The 25,698-nt window shown below is 38.8% G+C and overlaps 1 protein-coding gene across 3 annotated transcripts; it reads right to left on the reverse strand.

The window, feature by feature from the left end:
• Positions 1–1,445: 1,445 nt before the first annotated feature.
• LOC149616127 (mitochondrial sodium/calcium exchanger protein-like) lies at positions 1,446–25,429 on the reverse strand. Of its 3 annotated transcripts, none has more exons than XM_089856438.1 (16): positions 25,383–25,429; positions 12,672–12,824; positions 10,464–10,516; positions 10,345–10,402; positions 10,171–10,273; positions 9,886–10,053; positions 9,076–9,408; positions 8,673–8,753; positions 7,774–7,941; positions 7,483–7,652; positions 4,339–4,471; positions 4,072–4,268; positions 3,631–3,706; positions 3,480–3,560; positions 3,129–3,193; positions 1,446–2,248 (listed from the first exon to the last, which is right to left on the reverse strand). In XM_089856438.1, the coding sequence occupies exons 1-16, from the start codon at positions 25,392–25,394 to the stop codon at positions 2,069–2,071; spliced, it is 2,031 nt and encodes a 676-aa protein (XP_089712564.1). In that variant the 5' UTR covers positions 25,395–25,429; the 3' UTR covers positions 1,446–2,068. The 3 variants fall into 3 exon arrangements, with proteins under 3 accessions (XP_089712564.1, XP_089712562.1, XP_089712563.1); XM_089856436.1 differs by lacking the exon at positions 25,383–25,429 and adding an exon at positions 25,265–25,374; XM_089856437.1 differs by lacking the exon at positions 25,383–25,429 and adding an exon at positions 22,510–22,904.
• Between the last annotated feature and the right edge of the window lie 269 nt (positions 25,430–25,698).

Consider the following 25,698-nt stretch of genomic DNA (forward strand, 5'->3'; position numbering starts at 1 on the left):
AAATTTATTGAAATATTAAAATAATCCGAATTGGACCAAACATTTTAGCCATCATGAAGATGATGAAGTGACGTAGATGAAATGTCATAGATTCTCGTAAAGCGACTTCTGGTGAGGCGCTGTCAAAGACTTAGTACAGAGTGACTAAATAGGAAGATGTACTGCAAAATTAACCGAGTGTAGTCAATTCTTGCTTGTTGTTCTCGAACTAGCTCGAGCTGTAAGTCTCCAGCATTACGAAGTATAGGTCAAACTTATGGAACACATCTTATAAACTAATGTACTGTAGTTTGTCCTTAACCCGGAGATTTCTTCGGGTTGCTGACGTACCTGTTTAAAAACATTGGAGTGTTTCGACATAATCAGTACGACAATCGAGAGATCAACCAACGTATATCCTTGGCAATAGTGAATAGATTCCATAGCCGCTTCTGCCATTACATTTTTCTGGACAAGAAATTTGTCAAACTTCTTCTCCGATTATGACCTTTCAAAAAAATGTTTTAGTCAAAATAGGAATAGATTTAATTTTAGAAGTAGGAATGGAGAACAGAGTAGTCTGGGCGCGCCTCAAAGTCCCGGATCCCCTTCCCCGGGAAAGGGAGCAGGGTGTGAAAGAAGAGGCGGGTCATAGCGACAGAGGTAAAAAAGGATTACGTATTTTTCGCCGTTCCAGTCAGCAACGTCATCAAAACGTAGTTTAAGTTTGCCAATAAGATAATTTAAACATTCCGTTACGTGTTGGAGGGAGGGGCTCTATACTGGGCTATGAGTCGGACTGAAGTAAATACTAACCGTTCTCCATTCCTACGTCTATCGAGAGATGAACCAATTTATATCCTTGGCAAAAGGGAATAGATTCCATAGCCGCTTCTGCCATTACATTTTTTCTGGACAAGAAATTTGTCAAACTTCTTCTCCGTTGATGACTTTTTTAAAAAAATGTTTTAGTCAAAACAGGAATAGATTTAATTTTAGAAGTAGGAATGGAGAAGAGAGTAATCTGGGCGCGCCTCAAAGTCCCGGACCCCTTCCACGGGAAAGGGAGCGGGTTATGAAAGAAGAGGCGGGGCATAGCTATAGAGGTGAAAAGGATTACGTATTTTTCGCCGTTCCAGTCAGCAACGTCATCAAAACGTAGTTTAAGTTTGCCAATAAGATAATCTAAACATTTCGTTACGTGTTGGAGGGAGGGGCTCTATACTGGGTTTTGAGTCGGACTGAAATAAATACAAACCGTTCTCCATTCCTACTTCTAAAATTAAATCTCTCCCTGGTAATACTTTCGAATAATTGAAGATTTATAATTATGCCTTTAAAACTGAAAACTTCAGCCAAACAATGTTGGCCACTAATCTTTTAATTCTTAAGGTTTTTTATCAAAGGTTTCCTTAATTAATAAATTTAAGCAAGTTCACTGTGTGAATTGATTTTACTACGGTAACTTTAATTTTGAGCATTTTTCCAACAGATCACGAAATATATTAACAATATCATTATTACATTAAAGATAAAATACCATCATTGTCAACAAATTATGCTAGAAAAATCACTAAACTATTTATTACTTTTGAATAAAAATGTTTTTTTTTTTTCACTAAACTAGAAAAATACTCATAGAGTATGTGTAATGAACAATTATTAAACTCAACAAATAAAATTAATTTGAAAAAAAAATTAAACAACGATAGGTTAATAAGTAACGATCTTTAAAAATTGGCGCATTTGTTGTCATGGTAAATTTGGTTAATTTTAATATATTTCCGCGTTTTTAACGTTCAAATAACGGTTTACCGGTTTGTACCGCACTTGTACCATGAAAATAATTCAATATCGCACCAATTCACAAACTGTTGAATTCACATTTTAGCGTCCGGACTTGATTGACTCAACGTTCGGTACATTTTCTTCTTGTATTCACACAGCTGTATTTTATTAATTACCTACGATTAATTTAAAACTAACTACGTCACAACTTAATTTAAACATTGAAGCTCATTTTCAGGTACCATTGAAATCCGTGGCTTTAAAATATTCCGTGATGGAATTGGATTAAATTAAACTAGTATCAAAGCACTCCGGTTTCAACAAGTATCGCGATCAATAGAAAAGCCGCGTAGAGCACCAATAAATAATATCCGTAGAATTTTTTAACGTTGAACTGTAAAATCGTCATGGTGACGAGGGTTGAAACGAGGCTGATGGCCAGTGCAGCGTACAGGACTGTCACCAAATTAGTGTATTGTAACTATAGGAAAATAAGTTTTTATTAATTTAGGTTTTGATGTGCGTATATAGACAGTAGCACTCAGGGATGTTCATTCCTCAAATGTTTCATATGATGAAACGCACAAAGGAATACTAGATGCTTGAAAAGGGATGAGCAACTCTGCACGCCTGAGGCAGAATGTTATTTTAGGCGCGCCATCTTGTTTTCCCCTTTTAAGGAAAAATTGAAGTCCTATCCCGAGCATTCCTCCCCCATTTATTCCGTCCCACCGGACCTAAGTCGTTCCACAGTAAGCGCACCTATTTCTGATTTTGCATCTCCCGCCCCCCATCATCATTTATTTAGCCTCTAATGGTACTAACACCTAGTAATCCGGTAGACCCTACTGCGCATGACAGGCCGATAACACTACCACAATTTCCCTCTCCCTTCGAATCCTTCTTAAAACATCTACTTTCCCTGGTGGAGATCTGTAAAGCAGATGTAGGCTCCTTTGGCGCCCCTAACAACCTTGCTTATCCATTAAACACCAATAGTACATTGACAAAGGCAGGAACCAATCAGAAGTCGTCCACGAGGGCGGAGCTAAAACTAGGCTTAGCAGGCCAGTCAACCTTACCCCTCAACTATACGAGCATGTAGTGGTGTTTGTTTGAACTAAACCACAGCTGATATTTGCAATTTAATGTGTCAGCCAATCATGGACTATTTGATTATTCCTTAAGCCAAATTCACGTGTTTACCCAAGTTTAAAATCCACCTAGATTGTGTTTCATCATTTGGAGCTAGTGTCTATGGACTCTATGGCAAGACAGCCATTCTTAAGTGCTACATCTATGAACTTCTGCTAGTACTTCTCGGCGTCATTGACAGAAAAATTAAGTAGGGTATTTCTTACCTCCAATGCCGATCCAGTTTGTACTAGACTTACAGTGTACGGTATTCCAATACCAAGTAAAAGATCTAATTAATAAAAAATATATTTGAAATTGGCCATATGTCTAATCAGCGCCACTAGCGGATGGTCTGAAAACTACTCCCATAGAGACTAGGTATATTTAAGAGGGTTTGCAGAATCATAGCCAGGTGACTCGAACGCCGCGTCATCTGACGGAAATTCTGCAAACCCGCTTAAATATACCTAGACTCTATGGGAGTAGTTTTCAGACCATCCGCTAGTGGCGCTGATCAGGAATAAGGCTAATTTAAATAACATTCCAAAACATAAAAATGGGTATCTTTGTCTTACTGAGTAAAGGACCTCCGAAGCAAGCTGATATTCCCATTCTTGGGAAACCTTGCCTAGCCACCGATGTGTTTGAAATAAAATCTAAATTGAAATAAAACGTGAATTAACATGCTGCGAATTAAAAACCCTAATTTTTATAATCCAATTTTACCTCCTATACTGTTGCCCCAAGCCAAAACAGTTAATCCAAGGATTGTATCACTCATATCAAAAACCACACCTACTGCCTGTAAATAAAGGATAAGTTTCAAAGATATACCACATAATAGGAATCCCTGTTTAACCATTTTTTCAACGTATGTAGATGGATTTTGTCGGAAGAGCTAGACTTATCTTCATGCATGACAGATTCTACCTCCCGAATAATCTATGTCGTTGCCTGTTGCACCTCGCCCCTGCGTCTCTTACCAACCAATGAAATTACAGTCCCCTTCTTGTGACCACTTAGTGACAGAGTTGTGACACAACAGATCTCAAACTTAACCTTAACTATCTTACGTAATCAAATTTAATTCTATAAGTAGTAGCACGATTCTATCACTTTGGATTTAATCTTTCATAGAACTATGTCAATCAGAAATCCATGATTTACTTTAAGCAATGAGACGATCTCGTGCGCTAGGGCGTAGATCCACATGACTGAAACTCCAAATCCAAGGTACGCGTAGACTGCGTGGTAGACTGGTGGTTCATCGACGATTGAGGAACAAAAGACAAATACCGCCAATGTAAAGGAAATGATAAGTACCAAGGCCCATAATGGAAATGATCCTATCATTACTCCAAAATCTAAAGAACAAAAGTTTGTAATTTTATGAAGAAAGTTGATAAAATATTCCCTGAAAGGCAAAAAACTCACTTTTGGAGCACACTACGACAAACATGGGTCCTGTGATGCAGTGTAAGACATTCAAGTATTTGCACCAGTTGTGATGGTCCGCCTCGTAGTCAACCACCGGTGTTGTGATAGCCAATAAGAAGTAAACAGGTGCCTGAAGTATAAAGATATAAATTTAAATTTTTCATTATAAAACCATGTTTTCCCGATCATGTTAATGAGCAATAGACCTTTTCGACGCATAAAAGAGGGTAGACAACCCATAATATAGGGAAAAACAGGGGGTTGGTAAATTGCGGTTTCTGCAAACTCTTATGATGCAAAAATATTACAGCGCAGACGCAAAAGCGAGAAGGAAGGCTAAGTTTTACCCCCATGTCTATAAAGTTTAACCAAGAAGCGATATCTAGTTTACTAGGGAGAAGATATAATATGCTGAAGTATTCGCGCGCCTTAGTCCCAGTACCCTTTCAAAATACAAGGGGGGACGTAAAAGGAGGCCGGGCTATTTCGCCTCTCCTCAGTCGGAAAATATGTAATTTTCTTCATTCGCGTCGCGCTGACGTGAGTTTTCAAGAACCTATGAGATGCTGGTTGTAATTTAGAGTCGGGATTAACTCCGGACCTACATTTGGACTGGAGACAAATCTAGAAATGTGGTGAATATATCTTCTCCCTAGTAAACTAGATATCGCTTCTTGGTTTAACAGCTGAACGACCACTGGGTGCACTGCCGCATGTGGAACGGAACGAAACTGACAGAAAATTGAGAAACGGGATGATGTCGGTATTTGAGTAGGTTAGGTGTTTTGTTAGTTTTATCACATAATCTTAAATACACCAATTAATTCTAGTCTCATCTTAATATCATGCCTTTCTGGGTATAGCTAATGTGTGGTTTCTCTTTCATGGCGACTTTGCATAACTTTTCAAAATATCGAAATACATGACAGATAAAAATAAATCTGCTTTTAAAAAATAAAAGTTCAAATGTCGTGAAACTATATTTGAAATGATTACGATGACAAGGAAACTGTCAGATTAAATTAGTCTGTGTTGCCGCTATACTATGACTCAACTAACTAAAATGAGATTATAATATGGTTCCTTATCTATGGGAAATGACAAGGACGTTTATCCTACAACTCCATAATTGTGGATTCTATTTTATTGTCGCGTTGATACCCACGTGCTATTCCGTTTTTAAATCAAAAAGGCATAAGTGAGGCATCAAGACAAGTACCCAAAGGGTTATTGTAATTACATACAACACCAATTGATTTTAATTACACTATCTCTCTTTTTTCAAATGGCAAATGTTTACGAGAAAATTTAGTATTGCTTATGCTAGCAGAAAATTATCAAACTCTTTAATATCCAGTTTTATCTCAAAGATAAAACTGAAGGAACGAAAGAAGTTTTTCGTAATAAGGGTGCAAGTGTTATTCTATTTCTATCAAACACCAATTCATTTTAGCTACATTGTCTGCAATTGTCAAATAAGAGTTGTTGTATATGGCAACAATCGAAATAGCTTACGCTGGCAGAAAATTATCAAAACCCTTTTTATAAGAAGTTACACATAATTTTGATAAGCCAAGAACAAGAGAGGTTTTCGTAGCCAGAGTACATGTATCTTTAGACCTCTAAATAAAAGTTGTAAACAGTGGCCCTTTGAGCAAAATGTTATAGAACATTTTCGGCTCAAAATCGGCCATAAAACCCCGTGTAAAATTCGGTTCTTCTCTCAACCTTTTAAAGAATCTTGCATTTCATGGTTTCAAGGTATAACCACATGACACTGTATCCTCTTAATACTTTGGTTATGTAACATGATTCTTCCCAGGCTCACCCACCCTTTTTCTTTGCTCTCCCGCTCATTAAACTTCAGATAGACATCGCACCGTGCTAGGGTGAATTCTATAACTGTTTGGTACTAAATCCCCAGCAATCAACCCACAAACCTTGATTCACCTGTCGTGGCGGGACAAAAACGCACAACAGCATGCAAGCGCCTTGGCAAATACTTAACCGCTAATAGAGTAATGATGAGAGAAATATTTATCGCGTATGTGATTCGGTTTAGTAACCTTGCTATAATAAATGTTAAGGAATGTTGGGAAGAATCATGTTACAATTACTCCGCTTTGTGGTGCACTTCTCTCGAAGAGAAGTATTGTATAACTCCCAATACTAAGCAGTTATTTTCGGGGTGTTGCATTGCTGCAATGTACTAGGTCAGGTTATTAATATTCCTGTCTATTTAGTGCCATCTCCACACGTCTAGGGACCAAAACTAGCTCCAGATTCGTGCTGACTTTCTTATCCACCCAAATACCTCTTTTAACCGCTGTCATCGTATAATAAAACCGTCGGCCCAAAGTTTAGCTAAAGCTGTAAAAATTAATCAAACTAGATTTATACGAAGAGCAAAACTCGATCTAATTATTCAGAAAGGATTAATTTATGTAGTGTTAACACGTCATCGCCATACTTGACGCGCTGACACATTGAGGTTGATTTGTTTTTGTGAAGTAAGCCCTAGTGTCCTACTAATAAAGACCCAGTATAAATTGTGTAAAACTATTTTTACAAAAGTGCTTACAATGATAAACTTCGCATCGTGCCTCAAGATACATAATTTATAACAGTTCAATAATTTTCATATTATGTACCGACAAAACGGCTCCACGATAACTGCATATCATTAAATAGAGAACTGATTTAGGTGTCATACGTTTGACACAAGATAATAGACCCTTTTTCAGAAGTCGAGTGTAAAATGGAGTCTGGCGTTTGACTAGCTTGTTTTTTTAGACAGAACATTCGGTATGTGGGCAACAAAGTATAGTAGATTAAAGTAACAGGAGGTTCCAATATCACCCCTAGCATGCTGGCTAATCTTCTGGACACGAATTTTACCTTGCGAAAGGCAGAAACCAATCAGAACTAAAGCACTAGGTCTCATTGGTTCCTGCCTTTGGCTTAAGTAGCCTTCACCAAGCTTAGCCACTGTGTAGTAGAAAAGCCATCTTTAAGGGGCATCAACTGAACCGGCCTTTGCTTTAAGATATGACTGTCTTTGCTATCCACTTACGACAACTTACGACTTAACCCTGTTAGTTAGTATCGCTTTTAGCAGCCAACGTGACAAATAGAACTTACTTTCAATACTTCAATGATCTTCCAATACCACTTTTTTTCACTCCATCCAGCAATATCAATGGGACAAAGTTCAAATGCAAAATCCTTCCATGGAGTTATTCGGTCATTGTCACCAGAACTAATCAGACTCATCATACTAGTTGTAGACCATTGCTGAAGGAAAGGTGGTCCTGAATAACAGACAAGAAAGAAATTAATTGTAAAGATTATGAACAAGCAACGGTAAAGGTTCGCGTTTCGATGAGCTGGTCCTCAATGCTGGTCAAGTGAAAATAAAGCTTTGCAACTCACGGTTTGGCCTATGTTCTGGTGAATTCCTGCTTTCTGGTTCGGGATTAACCGGAACGTCAATAGCCAATTTTGATTTTGGTGCAGCAGTTCTTTTCTTCGAACCTTCTCTGCTGTGACTTGATAACGTTCGCCTTCTTGGCATGGCTAAACTTTTTCTGAAACTAAATCCTGCGCGAAGACGGTAACAAAAGGTTGAATTAGAATGTAGAAATGGTACGATTAAACCCCGATCTATCCCATAACTTATTCTTTCACTTATTTATAAATTGCGATTAAAACAAAATTCTGCCTTCGAAGGCCTTCTACCCATGCGCAGTAGAAAGTATCGTTGCGCGGTTTTAGAGAAAAAATTTGTTCTTTTCAATTTAGACAAGCCAATATAGACCTTTTTGACATAAAAAAAGAGAGGATAGGAAACCCTCAGTATCGGGAAATACAAGGGGGTTGATTTATTGCCATCCGTCTCTGCGCACTCTCATGATACAAAAGGACTACCCCCCCGTGTCTTTCCCTCTTAGTTACATCGAAATAGTCTATTGCCTTGGCTTTAAAGATGGCAGAATCTTGCTTTAACAACCACAACCACTTTTAAATTTTCCAGGTTGTCCAGAGGTATTTCAGGGGGGTTTACTAAAATCGTGAGATTTGGTTTTAAGGATTTTTACTCTACGCAAATGTGTTGGATCCATTTTTGCGATGCAATGCTGCGATTGGTTTTAAGAAGAAGACCAAGTTGGGAGAAAATAAGGGGGGAGAAATTGCAAAATTCGAAACCAATAAGAGAATAAAAAAATATGCGGACATCAACGTAGTGCTAGTACTGATTAGTGAAAGAAAAAGAAAAAACAGGGATTTTAATGTGATTCTAATTGTGTTAGCAGTGTTAGGGGAGGTCTTACTTCTCAACACTACACCTTCTGCTTCTGGATCATCCAATCCAGGACTGCCGTTGAACCGCAACTTCGATGGGTTCTCCATTGCTGTGGAAAAGACATCCTTTTAGAATAATAATAATAATAATAATACCATTACAATTATACCGTAAGTCTATATCAATATTACGGGTTCTTATATAATACAATGGGTTCCTATTTAAAAGGGCCTAACGGACCTCCAGAAAAAGTAATATGGAACATTATTTCAATCCTCGGCCATCTTCAAAAATGGTGGTCACAAATGTATTATACTTTTCTTGTGGAATAACATGGGAACGTTTCAGCCCTAACATTTAGTATATTGGGTTCACTACATCTTATACTCGAGCTTTATGGTTATAACAGGAGTTATAAAATGATATCTTACATGATGGTCTTCTTAAATTGTTCGTAGGTCTTTCAGGTGGGGTGATGGTTATAGCCAGGGCTCCTGGTGCACTATTCGGTAGATGAATTTCAGGTGTCGATGGTGGGGGAGCGTTTATCGTGATCGTGGGTGTCGGCATCGCTTGAGCCTCGCCCATCGATGTCGTCGAGGTCAGCGTCGTGTCCGAAGAACCAGACGTGTTGGAATCGATTGACGTTGACAAAGGTGTACCATTTGCATCACAAACTGCCGCTTCCGGGTTCTTGTTTCTCTGATACACGATTCTGCTCACGATAACAACGAAGATGTACGTTCCGTACAGAGCGATGAACCCTTCAAAATGAATAACATCTTAGCAAAAGATTATAGATAAAACCTAAAAGTTCAGACGAATCAGCCTTTGGCAGTAGACGCCATGTAGAATGAGAAGCAAAAGGCCCTCCTCTCAACCTCTACACAAACTACCCAATCAGAGAAAAGGTTTTGGAGGTCAAAGGTTTATAAAAAGAAGTGGTACTTCATGGTGGCGATCCAAAGATTAATTCTTTGTACTAGTCTACTAGATCAAACATCTGCTACTATACGAGCCTATTCACGCATGTTCCCTGTGCTACGGTCTTGAAGGTAATCATACGCAGATGGGGGTCGAAATTCTGAGAGATAAAGGGGGTTTCTCAATTTTCATATTACACGGCGCGACCAAGTTTTGATGAAGTATACTTTTGGCTGCTATGAACTTTTGCTCGTATGGTTATATTTCAATCAAAAATAACATATTTCAAATGTCAAGAAAAGAAATGGATGATTTACCTGCTGCGTATTTGAGCGATATTTGCCTGGAATAGAAAAGGCAAAACGCCCAGAAGGTGGCAAAAATGTAAAATATTATGTCTCGCATAAATGGCCGCTCCATAATTTTGAACGGCTGTGACACGCAGATTGTACCAGCAACCACCGTTGTCACAAACATGCCGGCTCCTATAAGTGAACAATACAGGCTCCATTAATTCACCCTTCCTTACCTGCTAGTCATTGATAATCTAACTAAAGGTTATTACCCCTCGAATTAAAATACGAAAAATACAATACACTTACCAAACAATTCACCAATAACTAAATCGGACCTCGCTTGCTGAATACCAGCTAATGAGGAAAATATATCCGGTGCTCCATTACCGAAAGCTAAGAACGTCACACCCTTTTCATCGAATGTAAAGGAAACTAACAATGCTATGTTTGAAAATTGAAGATCCAATTGAAAAAGGATACAGCGATATTCTGCGAAAGCCTCAGGGTTTTTGAGATTACAACCAAAGCTGGACATAAACTATAAATACAATATAAAAAGTAATTAGAGAAATCCGTTCACAGAAGTAATATCACCTTACAAATCATCCGCCGTTACTCCCAACGCCAGAAATAAAACCAGTAGCCATACCACCTGAGTTTTAAAAGTAGAAAGGTTAGCAAGATTCGAATTTTAACAGAATTTTAACAGAATTCAGCAAGTTCAAACAAGAATACATAAAGATAATTGGAATCATTGCGCCCCATATATCACATGTTAAATTCTATGTCAGGTTTGTGGGCCGGGCTTGAGCACTATCCGTTACGCCTCATATTTCAGGCGACTTTCTAACCGCCATTTCATTGGTTGGTAACAATGCGAGGTGCAACGAGATAGATTATTCACGAGGTAAAATTAGTCACGCATAATGATTAGTCTAGCTCCTCCCACAAAATCCTCCTAGATACGTTGATAAAACGGCTACACAATGTATCCTATTAGCTGTATGAATTCCTGGTTCAACTGATAAAGCAGGAGATCACCATGGAACTACTAATTTTTTTTGTTAGTTTCACAAGACCTTTAATTGCTTTGCATAAAGTCGCATATTTTCCACTGCTTAAATTTAACATTGCACTGCGCTAAACAAGCATATCTTAGCATGTGTGAAGCCTTATCCGTTTTTGATCCAATTAAGTTTGGTTTTTAAATGAGTGTGTTGATGACAAAATCTTGAACATCCGTTTCTTTAAAACCCAATTTAAAGCCGGTTTTCACGGGGCGAAAATCGGGGCGAAATCGGGCGAAAACCTGCCGCCACCGAAAAAAATTCGGCGCGCCGAAACGAAAAGTCTCTTTTCGCCGGAGTAGGCTGGAGCTCTACTTTTTGGCCGCCGAATATTGTCGCAGCCAATAATAGGGCCGTATGATCGTACGTCACTCTGACGTCGTTTCTCGATCTTTTGGGGGTTTTTTTTTTTTTGGTAAAATAAAATGGCGGCCGCGATGAAGTTGATAGTTTTAAAAAAGGATGTGAACAATGAAGATTTTATCGAGAAGATTCCCTCATTTCTCTGATGAGATTAGAAAAACAGCCTTGTTCTTTTCTCTTTCGAAATATATTTCTCACCCATATGGATTTTTTATACTTGCGATTATTCCTATTTAACACCTGAGTAGCCAATATTATAACCGCAAGGTTAATAACTCCTAAATTGGCTCTAATTAATGCTTGGCTATTGTTATCCATTTTATTTTTGGGAATATAAATAAATAATCAAGCAGACCATAGAGCAGACTACTGAAAGAAGAGAGGAAAAAACGGGCAAGACATACGGAATTCTCTAAAAATGGAAGTTCAATAAAAAATAAAATAAAGCAGACGACAGAAAAGAGAGAGAAAAAAATATTGCTCGCCGAAAAAACTGCTCTGTGAAAACCTCTCGCCGCGGTGATAAGCAAAATTTCGGTGCGAGAAAGCGGAATTTTGCGCCAAATTTCGGTCCCGTGAAAACCAGCCTTTAGTGTATATTTTTTCTATTTCTCGCTTATTCAATTTTGAATTATAAGTGATCTTGCTAAAAATATTTGATGTTGCAATGTCGCAAAAAATTTTCCTTAAATTTCACAAATATTTAATAAGTGAAAGAAAGAAAAAAATGGACATTGAGTAAAATTGAGTTTGAACCCTCTCTTTAATTAAACACGTGCAAACCCCAGTTGGTAACAGAAGTCAACGAACTACTTCAAGGGGGAAATACTATGACTCTTTTAGATTTACCGTAAGTTTATAAGATATGTTCCATAAGTATGTCACTACCTATACTTCGTAATGCTAGAGGCTTAATGAGAGCTAGTTCAAGAACGACGCGAGAATTGACTACACTCGGTTTTGCAGTCCATCCTCCTATTTAGTCTGTACTAAGCCTTTGACAGCGCCTCACCAGGCGTCGCTTTACGAGAATCTATGACGTTTCACCTACGTCACTTCATGACAAGCTCTCATTAACGAGTGACACACTTATGGAACATATCTTATAAACTTATGATTTACGTAACATCCAAGAGGTTTTATCCATTTATATCGACGTCAATATTAACCCCTTTAAAGGTTTCGCGTTAAATTTACACGTATCATCGTAAGTCTATTATGAATGGTCCCTATAAGTGAGCAACAACACACTTGACTGTACTCTACGACAAAATGACACGCCAATAACAATATCTTCGATACCTTCGACCGAATTTTAGGGTATCTATGCCTACAAAGGCTTAATGGTTAATTATAAACGGTTTTCCTATCACATACCGTAATACAAACAGCTCCCGGTGTTCCTGTAGGACCAAAGGCGCAAAACATGAACTGGATATAGTCCAAGTACCCATCGTGGTCATTACAGCTGGCCGTTTGTTTCACCCAATCGCAACGAAAACTCACGTTTTGGTCATTTACTTCACGACACTGTAAGAAAAATAAAAATTGACCAAAATTAATAAAGCTACCTTCTCTCGTTGCATTACATCTATTTTAACTTAAATTCGTGTACAAGTTTTAAATTTGTTATTATCGCATTGAAATTTACGTAAAGGTTATAGGCTGGAAAATTATTATCAACTTGACATAAGTCTTTCGAGTTTTGTTACTATTATTTTTTAATTAGTCTTAACAGGGATAGATTTAATTTTAGAAGTAGGAAAGGAGAACCGACTAATCTGGGCGCGCGTCAAAGTTCCGGGGGTATGAAAGAAGAGGCGGGTCATAGCAACAAAAGTAAAAAGGAATCATGTATTTTTTGCCGTCCCCCACAGCAACGTCATCAAAACGTAGTTTAAGTGAGCCAATAAGATAATTTAAACTTTTCCTTACGTGTTGGAGGTAGGGGCTCTATACAGGGCTATGAGTCGGACTGAAGTAAATACTAACCGGTCTCCTACTTCTAAAATTAAATTCCCTGGTCTTAATAAATTTAATGAAATCATCTTTCTTTGTAAAACATTTTTGACTGTTTAAAAGTCATTAGAAACGTTTTCATGCCATTACTATCTATTTTTCAAAACAGTTAATACAATGCGAAAAAAGTTACATCCAATCTAAAACCCATCTTTACACATTAATCTCACCGCTCTCTTAGAACTACATATTTACTTAAAGGCCGGGAAACGGCGAGAAGGGTTCTTGTCAAACTGAAAACCGTGCATCGAACTAACAATGGGCGACCGTGCTTCAAACTTTTAGGGGTTCTTGTCAAACTGAAAGCCGTGCAAAGCGGTTCTTGTCAAACTGAAGATAAACAATGGACAGTCTCTTAAATGGGGGATGCAAAAAGTCGGGGAAACAAAATTTAAGAGACTGTCCATTGTTTATCTTCAGTTTGACAAGAACCGCTTTGCACGGCTTTCAGTTTGACAAGAACCCCTAAAACGTTTGAAGCACGGTCGCTCATTGTTAGTTCGATGCACGGTTTTCAGTTTGACAAGAACCCTTCTCGCCGTTTCCCGGCCTTTAAGTTTATCTTCTGTTGTAAATTAGAGATAATACCGGTTGTTTTTTATCTATATCCAGATTATATTTTCTATACTTGTGTTTTTTATGCATCGCGGTCATTGTTGTAATCTTTATTTTTTGTCGCGATGCCTTAACTATATAACCGGATAACATTCCGATAACGTCCTCAGTTGTTCAGTTGTTCAAAGTCAGTTCTCAAAGTCAGTTCAGTGTATTGTTCCCGGATATTAATACTAATGTTCTAAATTAAATTAATAAAGAGTTTATAAACAGTTAAACCCAGAGTCGTTCTTGCGTCAAACAACAACAGGTTATGGGCCCAGCACGCTTCCACTGCGCAGAGGTTTAGAAGTCATAAGAAGTTCAACGCCGGGAAGATTATCCTTTAAGGTGCGGAGTCAAACGGAGAATGGCCGGAAATCACCTGGGACGAATCGAGACGTTAACTAAGGATAATTATGATACCTGGAAAATGCAAGTGGAAGCCCTGCTTCAAAAGAACGACCTCTGGGAGTACGTAGATGGAACTTCAACGAGGCCAACTCCGGTGCGGGGAACGGAAGGCAACGCCCAGGCGGTCGCTACCTGGGACAGTAATGATCGGAAAGCAAGAGCGGAACTAATCTTGTCGATCAGTCCGTCGGAGTTGAAGCAAGTAAAGAATTGCACGACCTCACGGGAACTATGGAAGAAGCTCGAATCCATCTACCAGTCCAGTGGACCTGCCCGGAAAGCCACGCTGCTGAAGAAACTGACCCTCAAGAAAATGAAGGAGGGAGAAGATGTCCGGGATCACGTCCGAGAATTCTTCGATGCAGTAGACAAGTTGGCTGACATGGGAGTAGCTGTAAACAACGACCTACTGGCCATTATGTTGTTATACAGTCTACCAGAATCGTACGAGAACTTCCGGTGCGCAATAGAGTCCAGGGATACGTTACCTGATCCGGAAGCCTTAAAAATAAAGACCCTGGAGGAATCGGACGCCAAGAACTCAAGGGAAGACGAACCCGTGCAGAATGCGATGATGGGCAGTAACCACTTTTCCCGGAAAACTGCAGAAAGGGGTAGAGGAAGAAGCTTACGTGGACGAGGAAGCACGACCTTTAAGTACAAGTGTCATGGATGCAGGAAACCCGGCCACAAGGTAGCCGATTGCCCCGACAGAGACAATGGTTCAGAAAGAAAAACCAGAAAGAAGGAAAACGCCCATCATGTACTGGCAGAAAATTTGGCCGAGGAAGAATTCGCATTGCACCTGAAGGCTTATCACGATTCCTGGTGCCTGGACAGCGGAGCCACCTCGCATATGACTTCCAGCAGAGATAGCTTCAATGATTACGAAGAGATCACGAAATCTTTAAACCTGGCCACTGCAGAGTCAACGAAGATACGAGGTGTTGGCGAAGTAAAAGTACCCGCAACGAATGGCAGCGACAATCGAATTCTTCGCCTGGAACGAGCCCTTCATGTCCCGGATTTAAGAACAAATCTCCTATCCATTGCCAAGATGACAGACAAAGGACATGAGGTCACATTCAAGAAGTCGCAGGCCTGGATTAAAACGGCAACCGGAGAAGTGATTGCAGTTGCTAACAGAGTTGGAGACCTTTATTTCCTGAGAAAGGCTGAAGAAACGGTCCAAGCAGTGCAATCGGAAATAAAGCCTAGAAGCAACCTGGAGAACTGGCATTTCCTACTCGGTCACTTAAACGAGAGAAGTTTAAAGGAAATGGCCCGGAAGAATTTGGCTACGGGACTCAACATTGAAAAAGATGGGAGCCTGGGAATCTGCCAAATCTGTATCAAAGGAAAGCAATCGAAGGAGCCGTTCCCGAAAACCGAAGATAGCCGAACCTCGCATGTCCTGGAAATAGTACACTCTGACGTATGCGGCCCGATGAGAGTAACGTCGATGAGTGGAGCCAAGTACATCGTCGTTTTCACTGATGATTATTCCCGGTGGAGTGAAGTCAGCTTTTTAAAACACAAGAGCGAAGTGTTGAAAGCCTTCAAAGAATTCAAGCATCGAGCTGAAGTGGAAACCGGGAGAAAAATCAAGACCTTGCAGTCCGACAACGGAACCGAATACTGCAACAATGAATTCGACAGATTCCTGAAAGACTCTGGGATAAAAAGAAGGCTCACCGTACCATACACCCCGGAACAGAATGGCATTGCCGAAAGAAAGAACAGAACACTCCTAGATATGGCCCGATGTATGATGATACAAGCGCAACTTCCACCATCATTCTGGGCAGAAGCGATGGCCACGGCTAACTACATTCGAAACCGTTGTCCTTCCCGGAGCATAAATGGAGAAGTACCATTTACCAGATGGACCGGAAAGAAGCCATCCCTGCAACATTTGAAGATTTTCGGCGACAAAGCTTTGCTGTTGGACGAAGATAAAAGGAAGGGGAAGTTTGCAGCCAGGAGCAAAGAATGCGTTTTCATCGGCTATTCTCAAGTCTCGAAGGCCTATCGACTCTGGGTTCCGTCCGAGAAGCAAATCTACCGGAGTCGAAATGTCAAGTTCCTGGGAGAATTTAATAAACAAGGCGGATATGATGATTTCGCCACTCCAGAAGTCAACCTGAAATACGGAAGCAAAGCTAAAGGCGAAATCGAAGTCCCGGCCACTACACACGCTGCAAAACCGTCTGTCAGAGAAGAATTCAAAGAAGTCAAAAAGGAGTTCATAGATGAAATCCCGGAAGAATCTAATACCCAGGAAAACGAGGACGTCTTCGAAGAACCCTCAGAAACCCTCGTTCTGAAGAAAGGTCCCGGAAGACCGAAGAAAATAAGAACTGGAGTACCCGGACGACCGAAGAAATCATTCAACATGATTCCGAGCGTCTCAGAAGAGTCTAATGAAGAGGCTACTGACGAGCAAGAAACCCTGTCCGATGAGTCAGCAAACCTAGCCATCTTGTCAGAACCTTTGTCCATGAAGCAAGCCCTGGCTTCTCCGTACGCAAACGACTGGAGGAAAGCAGTAACGGAAGAGTTCGTTTCGCTTATCAAGTGCGAAACCTGGGACATCGTTGATTGTCCGGAAAACCAAAAGGTCCTTGGAAATCGTCTCGTCTTCCGAACGAAGTACTTACCCAGCGGAGAAGTAGAGAAAAGGAAAGCCAGGCTCGTAGCGAAAGGTTTTGCCCAGAGACCAGGGATCGACTACCAAGAGACGTTCGCACCCGTCATTAGATCCAGCTCGATAAGACTGCTTATGGCCCTTGCTGTGGAAATCGGTTTGGAAGTCCACCAAATGGATGTCGTCACGGCCTATCTTAATGGCGAACTCGAGGAGGAAATATATATGGTCGTCCCGGAAGGATTAACAGAATCCCTCCAACAAATCGTCAAGTCAACCCGGTTCGACAAGTCAATCATTGCCAGAGCAAAGAAATGGACCAGCGACCTGGAAGAAGAGGGACATAAAGTCTGTCGTATCAAGAAATCCCTCTACGGCTTAAAACAATCGGGGCGCCAATGGTACAAGAAGTTACATCAAAGACTTTCGGAAATCGGAATGACACCATTGAAGAGCGACCCCTGCTTATACGTTTTAAGAGTCGCGGAAGATATTATGATCATTGGAGTCTATGTCGACGATCTGATCCTTGCAAGCAACAACCCGGATTGGATGACTGAAGTAAAGATTGAACTTGGGAGAAAATTCGATATGAAGGACCTGGGGCCAATCCATCACTGTCTCGGAATGGAATTTCACCAAGATTTAAAACAAAATACCATCCGGATTTCCCAAGCGAAATATGCAGAAACGGTCCTGAAACGTTTCAACATGCAAGACTCCAAAGCAATAGCGACTCCAATGGATGCCAACAACAAGTTGCAAAGTCCAGAACACCCAGTAGCCGAAGAGATCAGTCGTATCCCGTATCAATCTCTGGTCGGCTCTCTCATGTACCTGGTAGTGTCATCACGACCGGATATGGCGTATTCAGTCAGCGCGTTGAGCCAGTTCAACACAAGTTATGACGAAACTCATTGGATTGCCGGGAAAAGAGTTCTGAGATACCTGAAGGGAACTCTTCATCATGGGTTGCTTTATCGGAAGACCGGATTGCCAATCCAAGGTTTCGTTGATGCAGACTATGGAGGCTGTCCGAAAGATAGGAAGTCATATACTGGATATGTCTTCAAACTAGCCGGCGCTGCAGTATCCTGGGAAGCCCGGAAACAGCGAACTGTTGCCTTGTCCAGTACAGAAGCAGAATATATGGCGATGTCCGACGCAACCAAGGAAGCCATATATCTCAAAGGACTTCTCAACGAACTTGGAGTATCAGTTCCGGCGATCGAGCTGTACAACGACAACCAGGGTGCCCAGAAACTCGTTCAGAATCCTGTTTTCCATGCCAGAACGAAGCACATTGATATCCGGCACCACTTCATTCGAGACACCTACGACCAGGGACATATAGCCTTGCGGTATCTACCAACAGAGGAAATGCCAGCTGACATCTGTACAAAGAGCCTGTTCCGTCCGAAGCACCTCTTCTGCGTCAAAGCCCTTGGACTGGAAATAATTAAATGACCACCCCCTGGATAGAAGATTGAAACCACCGATATTAAGAGGGACTGTTGTAAATTAGAGATAATACCGGTTGTTTTTTATCTATATCCAGATTATATTTTCTATACTTGTGTTTTTTATGCATCGCGGTCATTGTTGTAATCTTTATTTTTTGTCGCGATGCCTTAACTATATAACCGGATAACATTCCGATAACGTCCTCAGTTGTTCAGTTGTTCAAAGTCAGTTCTCAAAGTCAGTTCAGTGTATTGTTCCCGGATATTAATACTAATGTTCTAAATTAAATTAATAAAGAGTTTATAAACAGTTAAACCCAGAGTCGTTCTTGCGTCAAACAACAACATCTTCCTAAACTTGTTGTTATTATTGTGTAATCTAGAGGACCGGTAGGCCCTTCTAGTCTCTAGATAAGAACCCACACCCTCCCGTAATGTTTACGGAAACAAAAATTAGATTTTCGCAAAAATTTCCAATAGAGAAAGCATAGCGTTTTTGGCGGTCTATCACATCGGATAACTTAAAAACTAGAGCGAAGTTACGTTTCGAAATACTTTCAAATTAACAAGTAACTATTCAAGGTGTGCCTTTTCCAAGTTTCATTAAAAATAATGAAGTCTAAGTATTTTAAAACTATAGGAACCTGGTCTTAGGGTGCCAAATATTTCCCGAGCGACATTGACTCGTTTTGACGCCAAACTTACGATGGTCGCAGCCGGTTAGTGGCGACAGTCAATTTTAATTTACTTTTCAAGAGTGGGAACGATCAAAAGAGTTTTATGATATAAATAATGCTCCATGATCTCTATTTTATAAATTTGATAGTTCCTTGGCATAGGATCCTCAGTTTAAAATACTCGGTGAGATGGCACAAACTTTTTGTTATGTCCTAGGCAGCTAGGCTAGAGGGCGCTTAAAAGCTTTGTCAGCCCGAACCTCCCATATTGCTAGAACTCAATTTATCAGTTATATTTTATTGTGTTATGCATTCCGTGATTTATTAGTATTATATAACCTTTGTTTACGTTCTAAAACGAGAGTTACTCTTCTTCTCTTCACAATACATAAGAACTAACTTTCAATTACAAATTTTAGACTATAGCCTTTTCAAAAGGTGGCGGGGCCATATCTTCTGCTTTAAGACTTTACATCCATGTGGTTTCAAAGACATTAGAAAAAGATTCAAAGTTACCAAAAGTACTTTAGTTCGAAGCCATATCTAACTTCTTTGTACCAATATCCCGAATATTTAGACTTAATAACGCAAGGTGGTCAAAGACCCCGACTTCTGAAAACAGGGCCGGAAATATGAAAAATTTCTTATAAGACACTAGTCCAGTGACCCCCCCCCCCCTATTTGACTGGAAAATTTATTGGACATTGTCCACTAGCGTGTGCATAAATAAATGTCGCATCTTCGTAGTAAAGCTAGAAAAACTCAGGAAAATTTACTGGTCAAAATGTCCAGTGACCCCCTGTTTTTACAAAAATTATGGGACATTTTAAAATTTTGTTGGACACTGGACACTGTCCAGCAAAATTTTAAAATGTCCCATAATTTTTTTTACCAGTACATTTTCCAAAGTTTTGATAGCTTGACTATTTTTGCAAACAACAGTAGACAATGTCCTTTAAATTCTCCAGTCAAATGGGGGAGGGGTTACTGGACACATGTCCTTTAAGAATTTTTTCTTATTTCCGGCTCTGTATGGATCGGTAATTTAGAATAATAAAAAAAAGACCATACATTTATAGTTGAATTTGATATAATTCCGTCAGCCATGAACTATACTTAAATTCGTGGCAAAACGTTTGCTGCTGAATTTACATATGCTATAGTACTTTTGAAAACAAGCACTGGCACGAAACAGTACGGGATATATTATTTACTATTACTACACCGACGCTATAGTGCCTACTTAAGGCGGAGTACATTCTGCATATACCACATGATGTTGTCAAAAGAACATAATTTAACATCAGAAGTAAATGAGCGGATATTTAAACAGAGGGTTAAATTACATAATGCATTTGACAACAAAATCAAGGTGCTCTTCTCAATATTTCCCACCAAACAAATTAAGACATAGAACGCCGAGTAATAGTTGTTTCATATTTTCCATCTTGTTTACCATCGAGTAAACAACAACTCACGATGCTTTTATATATGGGTCAATACCAATTGTCACAAACGAGAAGCGATATCATTTTAAGTTCCTCATTGTTGGTGTCCAATAAGTGCTTTACATCAGAGTGGTTATCCCGTATCTGACCGAGATGATATTTTATCAACATACTGAAGATTTCACAGACATACATAAACATCAAAATTATAACAATTATCAGCACTCAACATAAGATTCACCTAAGATCTGAGATTATTCAAAAACCATTTTTGACTACTTGGCTATTCCCCCCGAACGCCTAATCCCGGGTCAACGAATGATATTCCTCTGCCATTTTGTCGGTGGCGAATTCTCCACCATTCAACTTCAAGAAACACACCTCTGGAAATACGCCATCACGAGAAGCCCTTATATAAAGTGCGTTCTCGTTGCAAATCTTACTTCCAACCAAACTTAAGAGTATGATAGTCTTATGATTCTATTAATTAATGCGGAATGTCAGATATTGGAAAATTTAGAGTTCGTCTTACGAGAAATGCTATTGTTAAAATAAAATTCTCCTTATAGTCTCAATTTTAATATCGTGTAACTGAGATTAGCAAATCTTTCCCTAATTATTTCCGGTTTACTTCCGATGGGGTTTTATGGCTTCTATGATCTTGAAGGAGGGGGTGATGGAGCAGTAATCTGCAAGAATTGCCTTTTAGTCTGGATATAAACCCAAGCCAATAGTAGGAAATAAGGCGGTGTCACGGTGCAATGACCACTTTAAACATTTAACTGCTTGAATGCTATATCCCTAGTGACCTGTTTATAAATAAACCCTTTCCAAATCACTTCAGTGTTTTAAATAAATAATCTCTTTATAGACTGTTTTTGATTTAAAGTCAGATTTAATTTTAATTGACGTTGAAACGTATGTATTAAATTAAAGAAAAATTAGTAACTAATTATTTTTATACCCTTGTTATACAGAGTGATTTGGAAATAAGTTAAAAGGCATGTTCTTAGGGTCAAACTAAGCGGAAAGTGTCAAAAAACCTGGGGTCTACATCCCTTAAATACTCCCAAATATTGATTGACCCCTAACACAAGGAAGTAGTCACACATGTGAAGTGAGACATACAAGCCAATTGAATATTCGTCAATTTAAGAACGTTCTTGAACCCATAGCAGAAGTGTACAATTAAATGGGTAGAAATGTGGGCCCGCTGGTGAATTAATATAATTACTAAACATTTGGGACCATTTCCTTCTTTTAGGGGCCAACCATTGTTTGGGAGCCCATACCTCCGTAACCAACTGTTGTAGACCCCATGTTCTTTGACACTTTACACTCAGTTTGACCCCAAGAACACACTCTTTAATTTATAGTAGGCTTTATCAGAAACACTTTTGTAAAGTGCTGGTCTGGTTACAATGTTTCTTTTTGCTAAATTCGAACGAACATACAAATCAATGAATACTTCAAATCGAATTTAGTTATCTATCTCTTATATTAAAGAAGATAAAGTCAATGAATGGAGTCTACGAGTTAGGGCTATCCAAGAAATGGATGACGTCAAGAAACTTGGGATTCCATGACGTCATCTGCTTCAGAGAAAGGCCTAACGCGTAAGCTCCTGTAAGAAAACCTAATTCTTCTCTAAAATTATAGACAGATAAATGGTTTCAATTTGAAGTATTCATTATATTAATATGATATTTCTAAGGCAAAAACTAAAACTGCCAATTGCTTCACTGATAAACAGTTAGACAAGGCCTAACATAATTGTTCGAAAACAATAAGCAATTAAAGAAAATGTACAAAAGCTAAATAAGCCACACACTTATAAGTAGTTACATAACCTATGGTGTTAAGAATGACCCAAATAATAACGTACATTAGTAGTATTTAAAGTTTAGTTTAAAAAATTAAATTTAGCAATATAGTAAATTTCACATTCGTTACCTCAGCTGCCATATGAAACTCCATAATCTTGCGGAACGTGTTTTAAAACAAACTTATCTATTACACGGGTTATCACATCACGTTGCGCATTGTAAAGCCAATTATTTAACTTAAACACAAGTCACTTTTGCAGTTGAAACAATGTAGTTGCAACTCTTACGATAAATTATTACTCAAATATAGTTCGTTAATCCAAGTAATTAATTTCTTGCATTTCAAGTTTAAATTGCGCCGCAGCTTCTTATATTATTACTTAAAATATTAACGAGGCGACTTTTAAGATCGTACGGTACGTGACATTGTGCAACCTCTAACAACGTAGTGCGAACTAAATGACGAGGCCTACAGAATAACCAAAATTAAAATAATCGAATGACTTTGCTTGATTCAGTTGAACCTCGGTTCCTGGCTACGGAGATCATTGTCTGACTGGGTTGACATTAAAAACATTTTGTAGATCTTACAATGTCTATTAAAGGGCAAGTATAATTTAAAATTCACTTTTTTAAACGCAATTTTACGAGGTAGGGGGTATTTTTCTCATTAAAATAAGATAAGCTTCGTTAAAATCGGTTAATATTTCAGGATAAGTTTATAAGATACGTTACATAAGTATGACTCTACGTATATTTCGTAATGCTAGAGACCCAACCAACAAATCTTTCGAATTTTCATAACGGCACGGATCTCGTTCTCGGGTTTTGAGGTTGATTGGCTTGGTTTTGCCATGCGCAGAACCTGTTTTACCCCAAGAGTCAGACCCTAATCTAATCAGAAAAATTTGATTTTTTTTTTTCGTGCTCATCGACAAATGTTGTGGGTCATGTGATCCTATCCCTTAGATGGAGACGAGACCAAGCCAACTTGTTTATTTGTTGGTTGAATCTATGAGAGCTAGTTCGAGGGAGAACGACAAGCGAGAATTGACTACACTCGGTTAATTTTGCAGGACATCCATCTTCTTATTTAGTATGTACTAAACCTTTGACAGCGCCTCACCAGGCGTCGCTTTACCTCGAATCTATGACCTACGTCACTTCATGACAAGCTCCAGTTTGTAAACAGTGACAAACTTATGGAACATATCTTAGGGGACAATATTTCTTTCTCGTATTTAACGTTTTTTAGGCCTAGAAAAATTTTTGAAAAATTATTATTGTATTTATACGTTAAAGACATGTTTAATGGTGAGTTTAAAATTTTACGATTTAAATGAGACTTGCACTTTAACGTTTTCGTTAATGCTAGACAATGCACACCTAATCTAAGGGAATACAATACAAATATCTATTAAAAAATATCTACTTTAGGTGTTCCGTTTTCTTTATCAATTATAGTTCTTAAAAATCCGTTTAACCGATTGAGCCATTTTTACTAATTTAGTTTTTTTATTTATTTTTTTAACTGAAGGAGTCATACGTTTATTATAGTAAGTGTACATAGATCGTAGGGATAATGACCACATTACCCTACTCCTGTCGACGTCAAAAAGAGCTTTACCCTGATTTCGCGAGAAATATTGGAAAGGCGAGGGAATGTCTGAACGAGTTTCCTAGAATGATATTATGAATTTTTGAACTACGAATGTTCCTTACTAAATATATATTCTTGCCAGTTGGGCTTGTCATGAAGTGACGTAGGTGAAACGTCATAAATTCTCGTATAGGAATTCCTTGTGAGACGCTGTCAAGGGTTTATGGTAGCAACCAAATAGTAAGGTGGAATGCCAAAACCTGGTGTTGTCAATTGACCCTTTTTTTAAAAAGGAGGTCGCAGTATCTATCGTCTGCTAGATATAGGGTGAAGGGAACTTCCGGTATGTCGATCCAAAGACTTTAGATAGAGCTTCAAAGTTAAACGTCCACCAAAAAAGCTAGGTCCCTATTGTTTGAAGCCATGACGTCTATATTGTCCACATAAAACAAGGTGGGAAAACACCACACTCTATTTTTCTACCGTCTTTTGAAAATGGTCTATTATCGCGTCGTTTTCGATCTCGCAAAGATTCAAAAAGTGTTACACTTATAGAATATTTCTTACAAACTTATGCTAAAACTTCTGATGTCATTTTACTGCGCGATTAAGTTATAAATACATTGACAACATCATATAAATAGGGATTCTGACTAAATTCGAAGGGCAATTAAAACAATGTACAACCATAACCCGTTCATGCACTCCATAAGTATGGTTGAAGTAATATTTGCTTTGCTACGCACGCCTTCTTTATAAAAGGTTAGAAGGTCGTCTCCAGGCGGTTTTATTTGCTGGAAACAGAGACCATGATAACCTACTGTGATCTCCATCTCTACCTTAATCCGACGCAACCAAGGAATAAAAATCACAACAGACCATTCCTCAATGTACCCTTTTACAAAGTCGGGGGTAAAATAGAGTCCTGTGTTTGACCATTATATGGACAACAAAGAGGATAGATGTGGCTTCAAACAAAAAACTATGATGGACAATTGATAACTTTGAAGCCGCATATAATTAAGCTGTTTGCGTCTAAATACCGTCCGCTTAACCGTATGTTAAACGATACATCTCAGAAGGATTTATTCTCTTCCGGTTTGGTTGAGGAATCTTTAACAAAGATGGAGTACTGTACCTATCTCTTTAACTTTACCTTAAGTGGACAATGGCTGTAGGCCCTATGGCAGGCCCATACTTATGAAGTATGTTATATTTTAAATATTCAACCTCATAGTACTAACTGTCTTCGAAAAATAAATCGTACACATTAAATACTCACGGAAACTTTAGTTTCAAAAAAAGTCTCATTTGTGGGTAGAATATTTAGGCCGTCATTAAGTAAGTCCATAACAGTTTAATGATCTTTATAACCTGCAATTAATGAAAAGTAACATTACCGTTTCAGGCATAATGCGTTGTTCTTCTGTGAATAGGACCTAAAGACTGTTTGGTAAAGAAGACTCAAGCTCTTTACGTGTATTATCAGCTCTTTATAGCCTCAATGGGTAATAAGGTTCTAGAATTTTATCGCAAAATGTTTTGTTTGCCTTGATAATGAAACAAAATCTTCGCAAACTTTTCACCTATTTTTTTTTAAAGTGCTAACTTCAGCATTATTTCATAAGTATGACACGTTAAGGAAGGTTTGTTGAGAATATTGCTTGAAATACATCTCCAATAAATTAAGTTCATAAGATATATTCCATACGTTTG

This window comes from Phalangium opilio, unplaced genomic scaffold, assembly GCF_054372755.1.
Source record: "Phalangium opilio isolate 3A_F unplaced genomic scaffold, DU_Popi_V2 ptg000217l_1, whole genome shotgun sequence".
In the NCBI taxonomy this organism is placed as follows: domain Eukaryota; kingdom Metazoa; phylum Arthropoda; class Arachnida; order Opiliones; family Phalangiidae; genus Phalangium; species Phalangium opilio.

Bases quoted from the DNA above. Each gene is read 5' to 3' on its own strand.
- LOC149616127 (XM_089856436.1), bottom strand. From the start codon at position 25,333: ATGGACTTACTTAATGACGGCCTAAATATTCTACCCACAAATGAGACT. The intron at 7,653-7,773 runs GTGAGTTGCAAA...TCTGTTATTCAG, and splicing joins ACCAGAACATAGGCCAAACC to GACCACCTTTCCTTCAGCAA. The intron at 4,472-7,482 runs GTAAGTTCTATT...TTTATACTTCAG, and splicing joins AGATCATTGAAGTATTGAAA to GCACCTGTTTACTTCTTATT.